General features: G+C 44.4%; 1 protein-coding gene across 1 annotated transcript in view; it reads left to right on the forward strand.

Moving 5' to 3' along the window:
• Positions 1 to 19,535, forward strand: part of slc39a4 (solute carrier family 39 member 4) — a 58,912-nt gene that overhangs the window by 17,652 nt on the left and 21,725 nt on the right. Inside the window, exons 2-4 of the mRNA XM_078230169.1 lie at positions 7,521 to 7,808; positions 8,514 to 8,724; positions 11,580 to 11,752. Coding sequence (XP_078086295.1) covers positions 7,521 to 7,808; positions 8,514 to 8,724; positions 11,580 to 11,752 — 672 coding nt within the window. The remainder of the gene's footprint in view (positions 1 to 7,520; positions 7,809 to 8,513; positions 8,725 to 11,579; positions 11,753 to 19,535) is intronic.

The following is a 19,535-nucleotide window of genomic DNA, read 5'->3' on the forward strand; positions in this document are numbered from 1 at the left end:
TATGAAATACTGGACTTAAAGTTGCATTCGCAGCTTAACATTTCTAAGGTGAAACTTACCTTGCTTTGCAGGACGTGGATGGCACCAGATAATTATTTAATTAGCTCAGAATATTTCATGAAATCAGAAGTTTAATTTCGGTTAGAACACACTTGGAGCACTGTGAACAGTTCTGGTCTATATGTTGCATACAGGATATACAGTATATACCGTGAGCGCTGGAGGAAATGCAGAAAAGATTTACAAGATGATATCAAAAGTCAGGTTATTACAGGCTGCTCAACCTTTTTACTTGGGGGGCCCTGTTTCCCATTTTCTTCTCACTCAAGGGACTGATGAGCAAATTTCAGAAAGATAATTTGGCACAGCATTAGACATGAATTTCAAAATAAAGTTGAGGTATGAAGAAAAGAGCAACTTGTTGAGAAAAAATAAAGCAACGACAAAGCAATAAATTGCTAATTATCATAAAATCATAGAATCCTACAGTGCAGAAGAAGGCTATTTGGCGAATCGAGTCAGTGCAGAGGGAGGACAATTCAGAGGGGTCGTGTAACGAGTCACTGTGGGTGGAGCTCAGAAACAGGAAGGGCGCAGTCACAATGTTGGGGGTATACTACAGGCCCCCCAACAGCCCAAGGGAAGTGGAAGAACAGATATGTCAGGAGATAATGGATAGGTGCAGGAAAAATAGGGTTGTTGTGGTGGGAGACTTCAATTTCCCTGGTATAGACTGGAAATCGTGAAGGGCTGGGAGTCTGAATGGAGAGGCATTTGTAAAATGCGTACAGGAAGGTTCTTTGGAACAATATGTAGATAGCCCGACGAGAGAGGGGGCTATACTGGACCTAGTACTGGGGAATGAGCCCGGTCAGGTCTTCAAAGTTTCGGTAGGGGAACATGTGGCAAATAGTGACCACAATTCTGTTAGCTTTAGGATAGTGATGGAAAAGGATGAGTTGTGTCCCAAGGGTAAGGTGTTGGATTGGGGGAAGGCTTACTTTAGTGGGATTAGGCAGAAATTGGCAGCTGTTGATTGGGAGAGGCTGTCTGAGGGTAAATCCACATCTGGCATGTGGGAGTCTTTTAAGGAACAGTTGTTAGGGCTGCAGGATAGGCATGTGCCTGTAAAAAAGGATAGGAAGGGTAGGATTCGAGAACTGTGGATAACCAGGGAAATTGAGGCATTGGTCAAAAAAAGTGGCGTACGTTAGGTCCAGGCAGCTAAAAATGGATGGAGTTCTGGAGGAATATAAAGAAAGTAGGAAAGAACTCAAACGAGGAATTAGAAGGGCAAAAAGGGGTCATGAAATGTCCTTGGCAGACAGGATTAAGGAGAATGTTGGATTTTTATGAAGATGTGACTAGGGCGGTTGATGGAGGAGAACCGGTGGATGCGGTGTTTTTGGATTTCCAAAAGGCGTTTGATAAGGTGCCCCATAAAAGGCTGCTGAAGAAGATTAGGGCACACGGAGTTGGGGGTAGTGTGTTAAAGTGGATTGGGGACTGGCTATCCGACAGGAAGCAAAGAGTCGGAATAAATGGGTGTTTTTCCGGTTGGAGGAAGGTAACTAGTGGCGTGCCGCAGGGATCGGTACTCGGGCCGCAACTGTTTACCATTTATATAGATGATCTGGAGGAGGGGACGGAGTGTAGGGTAACGAAGTTTGCAGACGACACAAAGATAAGTGGAAAAGTGAATCGTGTGGAGGACGGAGAAGATCTGCAGAGAGATTTGGACAGGCTGAGTGAGTGGGCGAGGATATGGCAAATGGAGTATAACGTTGAGAAATGCGAGGTTATACACTTTGGAGGAAATAATAACAAATGGGATTACTATCTCAATGGAAACAAATTAAAACATGCAACCGTGCAAAGGGACCTGGGGGTCCTTGTGCATGAGATAAGTGTGTAGTGATCCATTTTGGCAGATCCAATGGGATGGAGCAGCAGTATAAAATGAAGGGTACCATTCTTAGCAGTGTAGAGGATCAGAAGGACCTTGGGGTCCGGGTCCATAGGACTCTTAAATCGGCCTCGCAGGTGGAGGATGCGGTCAAGAAGGCGTATGGCGTACTAGCCTTCATTAATCGAGGGATTGAGTTTAGGAGTCGGGAGATAATGCTGCAGCTTTATAGGACCCTGGTTAGACCCCACTTGGAGTACTGCGCGCAGTTCTGGTCACCTCATTACAGGAAAGATGTTGAAGCCATTGAAAGGGTGCAGAGGAGATTTACAAGGATGTTGCCTGGATTGGGGGGCATGCCTTATGAGGATAGGTTGAGGGAGCTTGGTCTCTTCTCCCTGGAGAGACGAAGGATGAGAGGTGACCTGATAGAGGTTCACAAGATGTTGAGGGGTCTGGATAGGGTGGACTCTCAGAGGCTATTTCCAAGGGCTGAAATGGTTGCTACGAGAGGACACAGGTTTAAGGTGCTGGGGGGTAGGTACAGGGGGGATGTCAGGGGTAAGTTTTTCACTCAGAGGGTGGTGGGTGAGTGGAATCGGCTGACGTCGGTGGTGGTGGAGGCAAACTCGTTGGGGTCTTTTAAGAGACTTCTGGATGAGTACATGGGATTTAATGGGATTGAGGGCTATAGATAGGCCTAGAGGTGGGGATGTGATCGGCGCAACTTGTGGGCCGAAGGGCCTGTTTGTGCTGTGACTTTCTATGTTCTATGTTCTAAAAGCCCAGTCTGCAGGTACAACAGGTGATCAAGAAGGCAAATGGGATGTTGGCCTATATTGCGAAGGGGATAGAATATAAAAGCAGGGATGTCTTGATGCACCTGTACAGGGCATTGGTGAGGCCGCAGCTGGAATACTGTGTGCAGTATTGGTCCCCTTATATGAGGAAGGATATATTGGCATTGGAGGGAGTGCAGAGAAGGTTCACCAGGTTGATACCGGAGATGAGGGGTTTGGATTATGAGAGGCTGAGGAGATTGGGTTTGTACTCGTTGGTGTTTAGAAGGATGAGGGGGGATCTTATGGAGACTTATAAGATAATGCGGGGGCTGGATAGGGTGGAGGCGGAGAGATTCTTTCCACTTAGTAAGGAAGTTAAAACTAGAGGACACAGCCTCAAAATAAAGGGGGGTCGGTTTAAGACAGAGTTGAGGAGGAACTTCTTCTCCCAGAGGGTGGTGAATCTCTGGAATTCTCTGCCCACTGAGGTGGTGGAGGCTACCTCGCTGAATATGTTTAAAGCGCGGATGGATGGATTCCTGATCGGTAAGGGAATTAAGGGTTATGGGGATCAGGCGGGTAAGTGGTACTGATCCACGTCAGATCAGCCATGATCTTATTGAATGGCGGGGCAGACTCGAGGGGCTAGATGGCCTACTCCTGCTCCTATTTCTTATGTTCTTATGTTCTTCTTATGAATCCCAAGGCATTTTATTCATACGTTAGGAACAAAAGGGTTGTCGGGGAAAAAATCGGACCTCTCAGGGACAAAAGTGGGGAATTATGCGAAGAGCCCAAAGAAGTAGGGGAGATCCTAAATGAATACTTTGCGTCGGTATTCACAAAGGAGAGGGATGTGTTGACTGGGAGTGTCTCGGAGGGGAGTGTTGATCCGTTAGAGAAAATCTCCATTACAAGGGAGGAAGTGTTAGGTTATTTAGGGAATATAAAGACAGACAAATCCCCAGGGCCTGATGGAATCTATCCAAGGCTGCTCAGGGAGATGAGAGATGAAATCGCTGGGCCTCTGACGCAAATCTTTGTCTCGTCACTGGACACAGGTGAGGTCCCAGAGGATTGGAGGATAGCTAATGTGGTCCCGTTATTTAAGAAGGGTAGGAAGGATAACCCGGGAAATTATAGGCTGGTGAGCTTGACGTCCATGGTAGGGAAGTTGTTGGAGAGGATTCTTAGAGATAGGATGTATGCGCATTTAGAAAGGAATAAACTCATTAACGATAGTCAGCATGGTTTTGTGAGAAGGAGGTCATGCCTCACTAACCTGGTGGAGTTTTTTGAAGAAGTGACTAGAATGGTTGATGAGGGAAGAGCCATGGATGTCGTCTATATGGACTTTAGTAAAGCGTTTGACAAAGTCCCTCATGGTAGGTTGGTGCAAAAGGTTGGATCTCATGGGATAAAGGGGGAGGTGGCTGGATGGGTGGAGAACTGGCTTAGTCACAGAACAGTAAGAAGTCTCACAACACCAGGTTAAAGTCCAACAGGTTTATTTGGTAGCACATACCATCACAGAAGACAGAGGGTGGTAGTGGAAGGGTCTTTTTCCGGCTGGATGCCTGTGACTAGTGGTGTTCCGCAGGGCTCTGTATTGGGACCTCTGCTGTTTGTGATTTATATAAACGATCTGGAAGAAGGTGTAACTGGGGTGATCAGTAAGTTTGCGGACGACACAAAAATGGCTGGACTTGCAGATAGTGAGGAACATTGTCAGAGGCTACACAAGGATATAGATAGGCTGGAAATTTGGGCAAAGAAATGGCAGATGGAGTTCAATCCTGATAAATGCGAAGTGATGCATTTTGGTAGAACGTAGGGAGGAGCTATACGATAAATGGCAGAACCATAAGGGGTGTAGATACGCAGAGGGACCTGGGTGTGCAAGTCCACAGATTCTTGAAGGTGACGTCACAGGTGGAAAAGGTAGTGAAGAAGGCATATGGCATGCTTGCCTTTATTGGACGGGGCATAGAGTATAAAAGTTGGGGTCTGATGTTGCAGTTGTATAGAACGTTGGTTTGGCCGCATTTGGAATACTGCGCCCAGTTCTGGTCGCCACACTACCAGAAGGACGTGGAGGCTTTAGAGAGAGTGCAGAGGAGGTTTACCAGGATGTTGCCTGGTATGGAAGGGCTTAGTTATGAGGAGAGATTGGGTAAACTGGGGTTGTTCTCACTGGAAAGATGGAGGATGAGGGGTGACCTAATAGAGGTGTATAAAATTATGAAAGGCATAAATAGGATGAACGGTGGGAAGCTTTTTCACAGATCGGTGGTGACATTCACGAGGGGTCATAGGTTCAAGGTGAGGGGGGGGGGAGGTTTAACACGGATATCAGAAGGACGTATTTTACACAGAGGGTGGTGGGGGCCTGGAATGTGCTGTCGGGCAAGGTGGTGGAGGCAGACACACTGGGGACATTTAAGACTTATCTAGATAGCCACATGAACGGAGTGGGAATGGAGGGATACAAAAGAATGGTCTAGTTTGGACCACGGAGCGGCGCGGGCTTGGAGGGCCGAAGAGCCTGTTCCTGTGCTGTATTGTTCTTTGTGTCTGCACTGACCACAAGCCCACCCAGGCCCTATCCCCCATAACCCCATGCATTTACCCTAGCTAGTCCCCCTGGTCAGTTTAGCATGGCCAATCCACCTAAACCGCACATCTTTGGAGTGTGGGGGGAAATCAGAGCACCCGAAGGAAACCCACGCAGACATGGGGAGAATGTGCAAACTCCACACAGACAGTGACCTGAAGCCGGGAATCGAGCAATGCTAACCACTGTGCTGCCATTAAAGAGCATTAAACAAAGATCATCATTAGAATGTGAGAAGCTCACTCTCAATCTCTTGATACTGACTCATCAACCATGTGAGTGGGTGTGATTGTGTGTTGGTGTCTGGAGGTAAGGTTGATTATGAATCCTGAGACTGCGAGTGAGCCAGAGACACACACACTTCCCACACTCACTCACTGCTCCCCCACACTTACACAGTCACTCACTCACTGCTCCCCCACACTTACACACTCTCCCCTGTACTCATTCCCTCTTTCCCCCTTCCTTCTTCACTTGCTCACTCTCTCCCTCAGTTCCACGCACATTCACTCACTTCCATATCCAATAACTTACTCACACACTCTCTCTTCCACACCCCTAGAAAGGGAGTCTTTTCATCCTCGCCACGTATCTCCCACGCCCAAGTTCTTACCATTGCATCCAGTCTCCATTGGCCCTACAATGAGTCTCTCCTACTCCCTCCCAGCCTGGAGCGAGTATCCCTGTCCCCCAAAAAGCACCCTCTTCGCCTTAGTTTAAAATCTTTAATTAAAAAACACAAAACAACTGCCAAGTCACCACTGTCGAGCTGGGAGAAGGGTAAAACCTTTATAGGGTAGGTATTTCTGTCCCAGACAGGCCTGTTGATGTGGGGAAGTTGAAAATCTCAGCTGTCCTCCTTAATCCTTGCTTAACATGGTTCTTTTTCCAACAATGATGGCGCTCAAAAATCCAGCCTTAAGTGATGATACAAGGAGAGTGATATATTCTTTGGTTTAAGCTTTCTGCTGAAGTCATTCTGCCTGCTGCATTGATGAAGACTTTCACCCATTTATTTTACGTATGTTCATGACTTTATTAAAATGACACACAGTAGAACTTCTACCTTCTTGATGCAGACTCTCACACACACAGATATTTACACATGCACATATATGTGTATCTGCATACACTCATTCATCCCAAAGTCCCATAGGCATTTACATCCAGTAGAGAGAGACAATTTTGGCAGCCTGTAACTCGAGTAGCGTCACTCCACAAGTCTGGGGGAAGGAAGCAGGGTCTCCATAAACTACCACAGCCGGTACAAGGATTGAACCCCATTGGTGTCATTTTGCATCACACTCTAACCCTCTAACCCAAACCTACCCCATATAAAAACACAAATCACATACGTATAGTATTAAATATGTAAATGGAACAGTCTACATCATCAGTAATATAAGATCACATGACAATAGAGCATGCCGAAGGATAGTTCTCTACGAGGTCTTGTTCTTTTTTTTTTACTCGTTCATGGGATGTGGATTTCACTGGCTGGACCAGCATTTTTTTCCCATCCCTAAAAGCATTTAAGCGTCAACTACATTGCTGTGGATCTGGAGTCACATGTAGGCCAGACCAAATAAAAACGGCAGATTTCCTTCCCCAAAGGACATTAGTGAACCAGATGGGTTTTTCAACAATTGACAATGGTTTCATGGTCTTCATTAGATTTTTAATTCCAGATTTTTATTGAATTCAAATTTCAGCATCTGCTGTGGTGATATTCAAACCCTGGCCACCAGGGCATTGACCTGGGTCTCTGGATTATTAGTCGAGCGACAACGCCACTACGCAATTGCCTCCCCTGTACATAGTTATAAGAATGTTCAATAAAAGTTAAAGTTTACCAACAGCCTTGCCTCCAGCAGTCTCTATCAAGCCTGACCAAGGACAACCGAAGCTAAGATACACAACAATGATAACAGAATATGAAAATATGCACAAATATATAAATGCAGACACAATATATATAAATGCACATAACAAATATACACATATATACTAATGCACATTTATGAACAAATACACATAGATGTACAAATTCACATACACAAATATTACATAGACAAACACACAAATATGGATTTATGTACATATAGGCATTAATGCAAACACACATACGTCATGGTAGATGAGAGCATCTCCTTTAATAAAAAACTGCTTTGATTTCTCCTTGTTTACAAGCCTCTTCCCTCTATTTTCTCTCAACCAGTGTTTCTCAGTAAATGACTTTTTTGAACTCGCCAAGACGAATAGGACAAACACAGTGATGTCTGATGGCTTTTTCCGAATTACTCCCGGATTGCTGCTTTTCCTGAGTAATCCACAGAAAGAATGCAAGGTCATACAGTCTGGAGGGTGGAACAAAGCAACACTGGCATTCACAGAGAGTCTGGTGATGAAAAATAACATCAGCCAAATCCCTGACGCCACCCATCACCAAGTAGAAGAGGTACTGGAGACGATGCAGAGGAACTATCTGACAGTGGCCAAAGGTCAGGTAAGTAGGGATTGGCACTTGGTGCCTTTTTTCTTTTTAACTATTCAATCAGTTAATGTCATCATAACCTTGAACACTATACCACACTAAAACCATTAGCAGGGCTGCACTTTGTGTGAACCAACTTAGAACCTTAAATGATTGATTAGTTAAATAGCCAGTAAAGCATTAAGATAAATTCAAGAGATCAATGGCTCATTTAAATTGAGGCAAGATTATAGCAAAGGAACAATCGCTTCCATTACTGCAAAGTTTTATCAGTTCCTGCAGATCACAAGCTTCAGGCAACACATTTTTAAATTGTATTAGTTAGAACGTGCAGCACAGAAGCAAACCATTTGACTAAGCTTATCTCTCTTGGTCTTTATATTTTGTAAGAGTTTTAACAACACCAGGTTATATTTTGCACAAGCTTCCTCGTACACCTCTTCATCTAATCTCATTGGTCAGTGCTGAGCATGTGTTTCACAACTGTAAAGCAGGGTGGGACATAATTCCAACATTGTACACCTTCAGTTAAATTACATCTTGATCCCAGACTTGATTGAGTTAATTAAATGCTGAGAATATGCTTTTAACTCACATCAGCAAATAATGATAGACTAGGGCAGAATTTGGCGACACAAGACTAGCATAGAATTGAAAAGATTACCAGAGCAGTTAGGAACTAGTTACGTTAGTTAATGATTTTCTTTCTAACTACAGCCCTGCGTCGATGTGTCTCAAATCTTAGAAGAATCTAAACTGGGTTCTGATGGAATGACAGAAGATAACGTCGGTCACTTTTCTGCTATTGTGCTTTACCATGTTCTTCAAGGAGATTGTATCCTCCAACACTTACTGCCCGGTCCTGAATACTTTCTCGATTTTATCTTTCATGTGCATCATAATGATTCGGCAAACATCACCAGAACCGGTAAGGACAATATTCTCCCATTCAGTTTTCGGTTAGTTAGCAGTGAGAGCGAGATTTGTGCATGAGGATAGGGAGTGAGCGGGCAATGCCACTGGAGTATTAAAGGCCACTGGGCCTCACTGGTATTTCACAGCACCGATTCCTATTTCAGTTGTGCTGTACCTGGATTGGGAGTTTCTGATACTTATACTAGTACTCCCATGTCAAGAGAACTAAAATTCATTTCCTAGGTTTTATAATTGGAAAGATTAACAGAAGTACTGAATTTATATTCAGCATTTGGCTGTAGCATTATTGAGATTGGAAAAAAGCAAATTACTGCGGATGCTGGAATCTGAAACCAAAAGAGAAAATGCTAGAAAATCTCAGCAGGTCTGGCAGCATCTGTAAGGAGAGAAAAGAGCTGACATTTCGAGTCCAGACGACCCTTTGTCAAAGCTGATGTTGATATTGCAAATGTGACACAAATTAAAGTAAGCAAAAATTAGTAATGTCTAAAAGGGAATATAACTGAAAATGAAATATTTGGAGGGTGAAAGGGCAGGGGTCTGGGAGACAAAGAACCAGCAGAGGCACAATGGGATGAATGGCCTCTCTATGCTGTAAGATTTTATAATTCTATAAATAAAGTCACCTACAAGTGATAATCCAAATACTGAGACTTGGCTGCCATTGGAAGGTAAGGGAAATGGGAAGTTACCCTTTTTAAATCCTATGGTTTCAATATTTAGCATCAACATCCATTCTCAGTACCTTAAATAATACATCGACTCTTGTCCTGTTCAGCATTTAGCCCTCAAACAACATCACTAAAATGGATTATTTGTTCATCTATCTTGTTATTGGTTTTGAACCTTGCTATTTACAATTTTGGCTGCCACATTTCTTACCTTGCAAAAATGCCAAACAAGAGATATAAAGGCAGATAGGTATGCTAAAGGGAAGACATTAGAAATCATAGAAACCCCACAGTACAGAAAGAGGCCATTCGGCCCATCGAGTCTGCACCGACCACAATCCCACCCAGGCCCTACCCCCACATATTTACCCGCTAACCCCTCTAACCTACGCATTTTAGGATTCTAAGGGGCAATTTTTAACCTGGCCAATCAACCTAACCCGCACATCTTTGGACTGTGGGAGGAAACCGGAGCACCCGGAGGAAACCCACGCAGACACGAGGAGAACGTGCAAACTCCACACAGACAGTGACCCGAGCCAGGAATCGAACCCGGGACCCTGGAGCTGTGAAGCAGCAGTGCTAACCACTGTGCTACCGTGGCAATTAGCAAAGGTAAACATGGATCACTTACAGGAGGAAACAAGAAAATTCTAACAGGGAACAAGATACTTTGTATCTTCGCTCCCCTTGCCAAGTGAGTGCAGCTTCAACATTCATCCTGGACAATTGATTGATTGGTTGGCACTCCATTCACCACTTCAAAATTCACTCTTCCCACAACTGATGCCCAGGGCCCATTGTATGACCATCTACGTGGTGTACTATAGCAGCTCACCAGGTCTCTTGCAATAGGATCTCCCAAACTTCCAACTTCTATCGCCTAGAAGGACAAGGGCAGCAGATGCATGGGTACTCCATCACCTGCAAGTTCTCCTCCAAGCCACACACCCTCCTGACTTGGAACTATATTGACATTCTCAGTGGTACAGTGGTTAGCACTGCTGCCTCACAGCACCAGGAACATGGGTGCGATTCCTGGCTTGGGTCACTGTGTGCAGAGTCTGCACGTTCTCCCTCAGTCTGTGTGGGTTTCCTCTGGGTGCTCCAGTTTGCTCCCACAGTCCAAAAGACGTGCTGGTTAGGTACATTGGCCATGCTAAATTCTCCCTGTGTACCTGAACAGGTGCCGGAGTGTGGTGATTAGGGGATTTTCACAGTAACTTCATTGCAGTGTTAATGTAAACCTACTTGTGACACTAATAAATAAACTTTAACCTTTACTTGATTGTCTCTGGGCCAAAATCTGAATCACCCTTCCTAACAGCACTGTGGATCTTCCTGCAGCGCATGGGCTGCAGAGGTTTAAGAAGGCAGCTCACTACCACCTTCTTGAGGGCAATTAGGGATGGGCAATAAATGCTGGCCTAGCCAGTGATGCCCATATCCCATGAAAGACTACATTTTAAAAAAGGAAGAAGACTCAAAAATCATTCTGGAAAATGTGGAAAAACAAGGGGCTAATGAGAAGTTAGAATTAAATGATAGAACAAGAGAAATTAATCGGAATAAAAGTTGACAAATCTTCTGGACCTGATGACAACATCCTTGGACTTTACAAGAGGTAGCTGCAGAAATAGCGGTTGCATTAGTATTGATCTTTCAGATTTGCCTAGATTTAGAATGATCCCACAGATTGGAAAGTGGCAAACATAATCCTGCTTTTCAAAAAAGAAATCAGGCCAGACAGCCTGCCACCAGGAGTGGGGAAAATGATGGAATCTATTATTAGGAATAATAGGAACAAGGGATATGTAGACGGTGTGGGAAGATGAAGTTGAGGTAGAAGATCAGTCATAAGCTTATGGAATTGGTAGAGGAAACTCATGGTGATGAATAGACTAATCCTGATTTTTCTTATGATTATATTAAGGCCAAAACAGTATGTTTTCAAGAAGGAGTTAGATATAGCCCCTGGGGATCAAAGGACATGGGGGAAAGGAGGATCAGGCTATTGAGTTGGATGATCAGCCATGATCATACTGAATGGTGGAGCAGGCTCGATGCGCCAAATGGTCTGCTCCTTGTTTATATGTTACTGAATGGGCCATGAAGTGCTTTTGCAGAGTGTGAAAAGGGTTATATAAATGCAAGTCATTCTTTCGTTCCATTTCAGAGCTTGAAAAGTTGATGGTTAAAATTGGTCTGCCTCATAATAAATATGAAGTTTCCATAGCTCACGGGCACGAAGAAGCCCACGGGGATGAGCACCATGAGCAAGATCACAAGAATGTGCTATCTAAAAGTCCGGAGGAGGGTGCCAACATGACCACCAATCACTGGGACACGGTAATGCTACACTCCTTTGGTTACTGTCTTTATTAATCGCTGTTATAGATCTGACAGGAAACCTAGACTCAGCTGATTCAGAGTTCAGTGGGATGATCCTACATTCCCTTGAAGTTGGACATATCAGGTCACTCAGCTGCCCCTGAGTTACATACTCAGTACAGGAGATATATAGACCAGGAAGTTTCAGTGTGAATATCTGACCTGGGCTGAGTCACAAGATCTGATCCAAGGCAGTGGTTAAGGAGTGCTAATAAATAAACTCAAAACTTACGTTTGCCCCATGTCCTGAGGTTGAGGAGAAGAACATTTAGTCAGTATTTCCTCCCTGATTGCTATGCACTCTGATAGTAGTACATCTAAAAGCGTGAATAGAGAGTGAATATACCATAGCTTGCTGCTGTCTATGGTGTACTCACTGATTTCACCACCAAAACTGCAGGAGTCAGGGATTATTACTTATGCTAGTGTACAGAAATCATTTTAATATATTACTGAATGAGCCAGCCACCACTAATGCAAATTCAAGTTATATTTTCATTAGTTACTGAACTTGAACAGGCTTTGCACAACTTCAATTTGACATTTTTAAACAAAACCCTACATTTCTTAGGAAGTGCTCACTTCCTCATTGCTGCATTTATCAGTGCATCCTTTGCACCAAAAGGTTTTGGGGTGGTTTCAACAACTGGCATGTGATCTGGCACATCAGCTTACTGCTGATATCTAACAACGACTCCCAATGAGTTTCCTACTTTTGCTCAACCAAAGTTTTGAAGGCATGCTACACAGCAGTATGGGCAAAGTTTTATCTGAAATATAAGTAGATGCTGGAGATCTGACATAAAAAACAGAAGGTGCCAGTCAACTGTATTCCCTACTCACAATGTGTTCTCCTCTACACTTGGGAGACCAAACACAGTCTGGGTGACTGCTTTGTGGAATATTTCCACTTAGTTTTGGAACATGACTCTGATCTTCCATTTGAATTCACCATCCTGTTCTCACACTCACATTTCTGTCCTTGGCCTGCTTCAATGTTCTAGCATCTTCTGATTAGCCTTCTGCACCCAACATTGAGTTCACCAACTTCAAACCATGAATTCTGTCCTCCATTTTGATTTCTTGTCCTCCAAGTGCCAATCTGCATCTTGTTCTCATTTTATCTCTCCTTCATTCTGCTATTAACACCTACTCTGGACTCATGCTTTGTGTCTTTAATACTACCACTACCGTTTCTTGCCTTGTGCTCCATGACGTTTTTGTTATTTAACTCTGTTTCATTCATTCAACTGAGCTGTTTGAGAACTCAGACAGCAGTTTAGCAAACAGCATCAGGGGAGGTGCATGCTGATCATGCAAAAGTGAGCACACTTCTAAAAAATTAATCTCCTTTTAATACAATTTTGCGTTAACTAAGAGGAATTTCAGGTCCCTCAGGGTCAAGAGGCAACCATTGGTGTGATTTACAATTTAGTCTGTACCGAGCTTTATCATCTTATCTGAAGAATTTGACCTGAGTCATCAACCAGTGACATGACCACCAGAGGGCAGTACAATTCTTCTATAAGATATAAAATTTTGGAAACAAGAGGGTGGGATTTTCCAGCCTCCCTCATCCTGAAACCGGAAAATCCCGCCTGAGGTCAATGGGCCTTTCCATGGTCCGACCCGCGCCCGCTCCGATTCCCGTGGCAGGAGGGACAGTAAAATTCTGGCCGAACTGTCTGGCAAATTGCAATCTTATCTGGAGAGGTAAAAGAACTGATGCCATATGCAGTACAGTAAATGCACTGAACCTTGGAGATAACAACCCCTGTAAGCACTGGAAATCAGAAACACAAAATCAAAATTGTACCTCAAATCTATCAGAATCTGAAGATAGAAGTCAGGCTAACATTTCAAATGTAGCATAACAATCCCCATCCAACATTTTTTCCTTTACAACCACTGCAGTGCAGAAAGAGGCCGTCCAGCCCATCGAGTTTATAGGGTAAATGCAGAGAAACTACTTTCTCTGGTAGGGTGAGTTTTGAACAAGGGATTCAATACTAAAGTTTGAGCTCTGCTATTCCAAGATGATGTCAAGAAACACTTCTTCACATGGAGGATAATGTAAATCTGGAACTTTCTCCCCCGTAAAAGGACCCAAAGCAGTAGGGAGACAGAAGAGAAGGTTGAGGACAGCACAGAAGTTAAAGAGAGCACATTAAATAGTAAAGACAGTTTCAGTAATCCTAGTAGTAGACAGATCAGGCAAAAGCAAGACAGAGAGCAATGAAAGTCCAGAATAAACTGCATTTATTTCAATGCAAGAGGCCTGAAGGGCAAGGCAGATGAACTCAGGGCATGGATGGGTACATGGGACTGGGATATTATAGCTATTACTGAAACATGGCTAAGGGAAGGACAGGTCTGGCAGCTCAATGTTCCAGGGTACAGATGCTATAGGAAAGTTAGAACAGGAGGTAAGGGAGGAAGGGGAGTTGCACTTTTGATTAAGGAAAACATCATGGCAATACTGAGGATATATCCAAAGGTTCGCCCATTGAGTCTACATGGGTTGAACTAAGGAATGAGGAGGAAATCACTTTGATAGGGTTATACTATAGGCCCCCAAATAGTCGGTGGGAAATTGAGGAGCAGATAGCTCCAAGAAAAATAGAGTGGTAACAGTAGGGGATTTTAACTTTCCCAACATTGACTGGGGCAGCCATAATATTAGAGGGTTGGATGGAGAGAAATTTGAGTGTATTCAGGAGGAATTTCTCATTCAGTATGTGGGGCCCGACCAGAGAGGGGGCAAACTTGACCTCCTCTTGGGAAATAAGGAAGAGCAGGCGACAGAAGTGTTAGTGAGGGATCACTTTGGGACCAGTGACCATAATTCTATTAGTTTTAAGATAGCTATGGAGAAGGGTGTCCTTGATAGGTATGTCCCTGTCAGGCAGGGAGGAAATGGCCGAGTGAATTCACGAAAGAGGTGGAATGTCTTGTGAAAAGGAAGAGGGAAGCTTATGTAGGGATGAGGAAACAAGGTTCAGATGGCTCAATTGAGGGTTACAAGTTAGCAAGGAATGAGCTGAAAAAGGGGCTTAGGAGAGCTAGGAGGGGACATGAGAAGTCCTTGGTGGGTCGTTTCAAGGAAAACCCCAAGGCTTTTTACTCTTATGTGAGGAATAAAAGAATGACCAGGGTGAGGTTAGGGTCGGTCAAGGACAGTAGTGGGAACTTGTGTATGGAGTCAGTAGAGATAGGCGAGGTGATGAATGAATACTTTTCTTCAGTGTTCACCAAGGAGAGGGGCCATGTTTTTGAGGAAGAGAAGGTGTTACAGGCTAATAGGCTGGAGGAAATAGATGTTCGGAGGGAGGATGTCCTGGCAGTTTTGAATAAACTGAAGGTCGATAAGTCCCCTGGGCCTGATGAAATATATCCTAGGATTCTTTGGGAGGCAAGGGATGAGATTGCAGAGCCTTTGACTTTGATCTTTGGGTCCTCACTGTCCACGGGGATGGTGCCAGAGGACTGGAGAGTGGCGAATGTTGTTCCTCTATTTAAGAAAGGGAATAGAAATGACCCTGGTAATTATAGACCGGTTAGTCTTACTTCGGTGGTTGGTAAATTGATGAAAAAGGTCCTTAGGGATGGGATTTACGACCATTTAGAAAGATGCGGATTAATCCGGGATAGTCAGCACGGATTCGTGAAGGGCAAGTCGTGCCTCACAAATTTGATAGAATTTTTTGAGGAGGTAACTAAGTGTGTTGATGAAGGTAGGGCAGTTGATGTCATATACATGGATTTTAGTAAGGCGTTTGATAAGGTCCCCCATGGTCGGCTTATGATGAAAGTAAGGAGGTGTGGGATAGAGGGAAAGTTGGCCGATTGGATAGGTAACTGGCTATCTGATCGAAGACAGAGGGTGGTGGTGGATGGAAAATTTTCGGACTGGAGGCAGGTTGCTAGCGGAGTGCCACAGGGATCAGTGCTTGGTCCTCTGCTCTTTGTGATTTTTATTAATGACTTAGAGGAGGGGGCTGAAGGGTGGATCAGTAAATTTGCTGATGACACCAAGATTGGTGGAGTAGTGGATGAGGTGGAGGGCTGTTGTACGCTGCAAAGAGACATAGAACATAGAACATAGAACATAGAACATTACAGCGCAGAACAGGCCCTTCGGCCCACGATGTTGCACCGACCAGTTAAAAAAAAACTGTGACCCTCCAACCTAAACCAATTTCTTTTCGTCCATGAACCTATCTACGGATCTCTTAAACGCCCCCAAACTAGGCGCATTTACTACTGATGCTGGCAGGGCATTCCAATCCCTCACCACCCTCTGGGTAAAGAACCTACCCCTGACATCGGTTCTATAACTACCCCCCCTCAATTTAAAGCCATGCCCCCTCGTGCTGGATTTCTCCATCAGAGGAAAAAGGCTATCACTATCCACCCTATCTAAACCTCTAATCATCTTATATGTTTCAATAAGATCCCCTCTTAGCCGCCGCCTTTCCAGCGAAAACAATCCCAAATCCCTCAGCCTCTCCTCATAGGATCTCCCCTCCATACCAGGCAACATCCTGGTAAACCTCCTCTGCACCCTCTCCAAAGCCTCCACATCCTTCCTGTAATGTGGGGACCAGAACTGCACACAGTACTCCAAGTGCGGCCGCACCAGAGTTGTGTACAGTTGCAACATAACGCTACGACTCCTAAATTCAATCCCCCTACCAATAAACGCCAAGACACCATATGCCTTCTTAACAACCTTATCTACTTGATTCCCAACTTTCAGGGATCTATGCACACATACACCTAGATCCCTCTGCTCCTCCACACTATTCAAAGTCCTCCCGTTAGCCCTATACTCAACACATCTGTTATTCCTACCAAAGTGAATTACCTCACACTTCTCCGCATTAAACTCCATCCGCCACCTCTCGGCCCAACTTTGCAACCTGTCTAAGTCTTCCTGCAAACTACGACACCCTTCCTCACTGTCTACCACACCACCGACTTTGGTGTCATCAGCAAATTTGCTAATCCACCCAACTATACCCTCATCCAGATCATTAATAAATATTACAAACAGCAGTGGCCCCAAAACAGATCCCTGAGGTACACCACTTGTAACCGCACTCCATGATGAATATTTACTATCAACCACCACCCTCTGTTTCCTATCCGCTAGCCAATTCCTGATCCAATTTCCTAGATCACCCCCAATCCCATACATCTGCATTTTCTGCAGAAGCCTACCATGGTGAACCTTATCAAACGCCTTACTAAAATCCATATATACCACGTCCACTGCCTTGCCCCCATCCACCTCCTTGGTCACTTTCTCAAAATAGATAGGATGCAAAGCTGGGCTGAAAAATGGCAAATGGAGTTTAACCCTGATAAATGTGAGGTGATTCATTTTGGTGGGACTAATTTAAATGTGGATTACAGGGTCAAAGGTAGGGTTCTGAAGACTGTGGAGGAACAGAGAGATCTTGGGGTCCATATCCACAGATCTCTAAAGGTTGCCACTCAAGTGGATAGAGCTGTGAAGAAGGCCTATAGTGTGTTAGCTTTTATTAACAGGGGGTTGGAGTTTAAGAGCTGTGGGGTTATGCTGCAACTGTACAGGACCTTGGTGAGACCACATTTGGAATATTGTGTGCAGTTCTGGTCACCTCACTATAAGAAGGATGTGGAAGCGCTGGAAAGAGTGCAGAGGAGATTTACCAGGATGCTGCCTGGTTTGGAGGGTAGGTCTTATGAGGAAAGGTTGAGGGAGCTCGGGCTGTTCTCTCTGGAGCGGAGGAGGCTGAGGGGAGACTTAATAGAGGTTTATAAAATGATGAAGGGGAAAGATAGAGTGAACGTTCAAAGACTATTTCCTCGGGTGGATGGAGCTATTACAAGGGGGCATAACTATAGGGTTTATGGTGGGAGATATAGGAAGGATATCAGAGGTAGGTTCTTTACGCAGAGAATGGTTGGGGTGTGGAATGGACTGCCTGCAGTGATAGTGGAGTCAGACACTTTAGGAACATTTAAGCGGTTATTGGATAGGCACATGGAGCACACCAGGATGATAGGGAGTGGGATAGCTTGATCTTGGTTTCAGATAAAGCTCGGCACAACATCGTGGGCCGAAGGCCTGTTCTGTGCTGTACTGTTCTATGTTCTATGTCTATGTTCTAATGATAGGTCTGACCCAAAAGTTAAAATTCTAAATTGCGGCAAGGCCAATTTTGACGGTATCAGGCAGGAACTTTCAACAGTTAATTGGGGGAGTTTGTGGGAAGACAAAGGGACACCTGGTAAGTGGGAGGCTTTCAAAAGTGTGTTAACCAGAGTTCAGGATAAGCACATTCCTTTTAGAATGAAGGGCAAGTCTGATAGAAATAGGGAACCCTGGATAACTTGGGATATTGGGACCCTGGTCAAGAAGGAGGAGGAGGCACATGACGTTCTTAGGCAGCTGGGATCAAGTGGAGCCCTTGAAGAGTATGGAGGGTGTAGGAGTAGAATTAAGAGAGAAATCAGGAAGGCGAAAAGGGGACACGAGATTTTTTTGGCAGATGAGACAAAGGAGAATTCAAAGAGCTTCTACAAACACATAAAGGCCAAAAGAGTAACTCGGGAGAGAGTAGGGCCTCTTAAGGATCAACAAGGTCATCTATGTGCTGATCCATAAGAGATGGGTGAGATCCTAAATGAATAAATTGCATCAGTATTCACTGTTGACAAAGGCATGGATGTTAGGGAACTTGGGGAAATAAATAGTGATGTCTTGAGGAGTGTACATATAACAAAAAAGGAGGTGCTGAAAGTCTTAAAGCGCATCAAGGTAGAAAAATCCCTGGCACCTGATGATATGTATCCCAGGACACTGTGGGAGGCTAGGGAGGAAATTGTGGGTCCCCTAACAGAGATATTTGAATCATCGATAGTCACAGATGAGGCACCTGAAGATTGGAGGGTGGCAAATGTGCCTTTGTTTGAGAAAGGCTGCAGGGAAAAGTCTGGGAACTACAGGCCGCTGAGCCTCACATATGTGGCGGGTAAGTTGTTGGAAGGTATTTTGAGAGACAGGATCTACAGGCATTTAGAGATGCAAGGACTGATTAGGGACAGACAGTGTGGCTTTATGAGTGGAAAATTATGTCTCACAAATTTGATTGAGTTTTTTGAAAGGGTAACCAAGAAGGTAGATGAGGGCAGTGCAGTTGATGTTGTCTACATGGACTTTAGCAAGGCCTTTGACAAGGTGCCACATGGCAGGTTGTTGCATAAGGTTAAATCTCACGGGATCCGTGGTGAGGTAGCCAAATGGATACAAAATTGGCTTAATGACAGAAGCTAGAGGGTGGTTGCAGAGGGTTGTTTTTCAAACTGGAGGCCTGTGACCAGTGGTGTGCCTCAGGGATCGGTGCTGGGTCCACTGTTATTTGTCATTTACATTAATGATTTGGATGAGAATTTAGTAGGTGTAGTTAGTAAGTTTGCAGATGACATCAAGATTGGTGATATAGTGGACAGTGAAGAAGGTTATCTAGGATTGCAACGGGATCTTGATCAATTGGGCCAGTGGGCTGATGAATGGCAGATGGAGTTTAATTTAGATAAATGCAAGGTGATGCATTTTGGTCGATCGAACCAGGGCAGGACTTACTTAGTTAATGGTAGAGCGTTGGGAAGAGTTATAGAACAAAGAGATCTCGGGGTACCGATTCATAGCTCCTTGAAAATGGAGTCACGGGTGGACAGAGTGCTGAAGAAG

This window comes from Mustelus asterias, chromosome 2 (assembly GCF_964213995.1).
Source record: "Mustelus asterias chromosome 2, sMusAst1.hap1.1, whole genome shotgun sequence".
Lineage (NCBI taxonomy): Eukaryota > Metazoa > Chordata > Chondrichthyes > Carcharhiniformes > Triakidae > Mustelus > Mustelus asterias.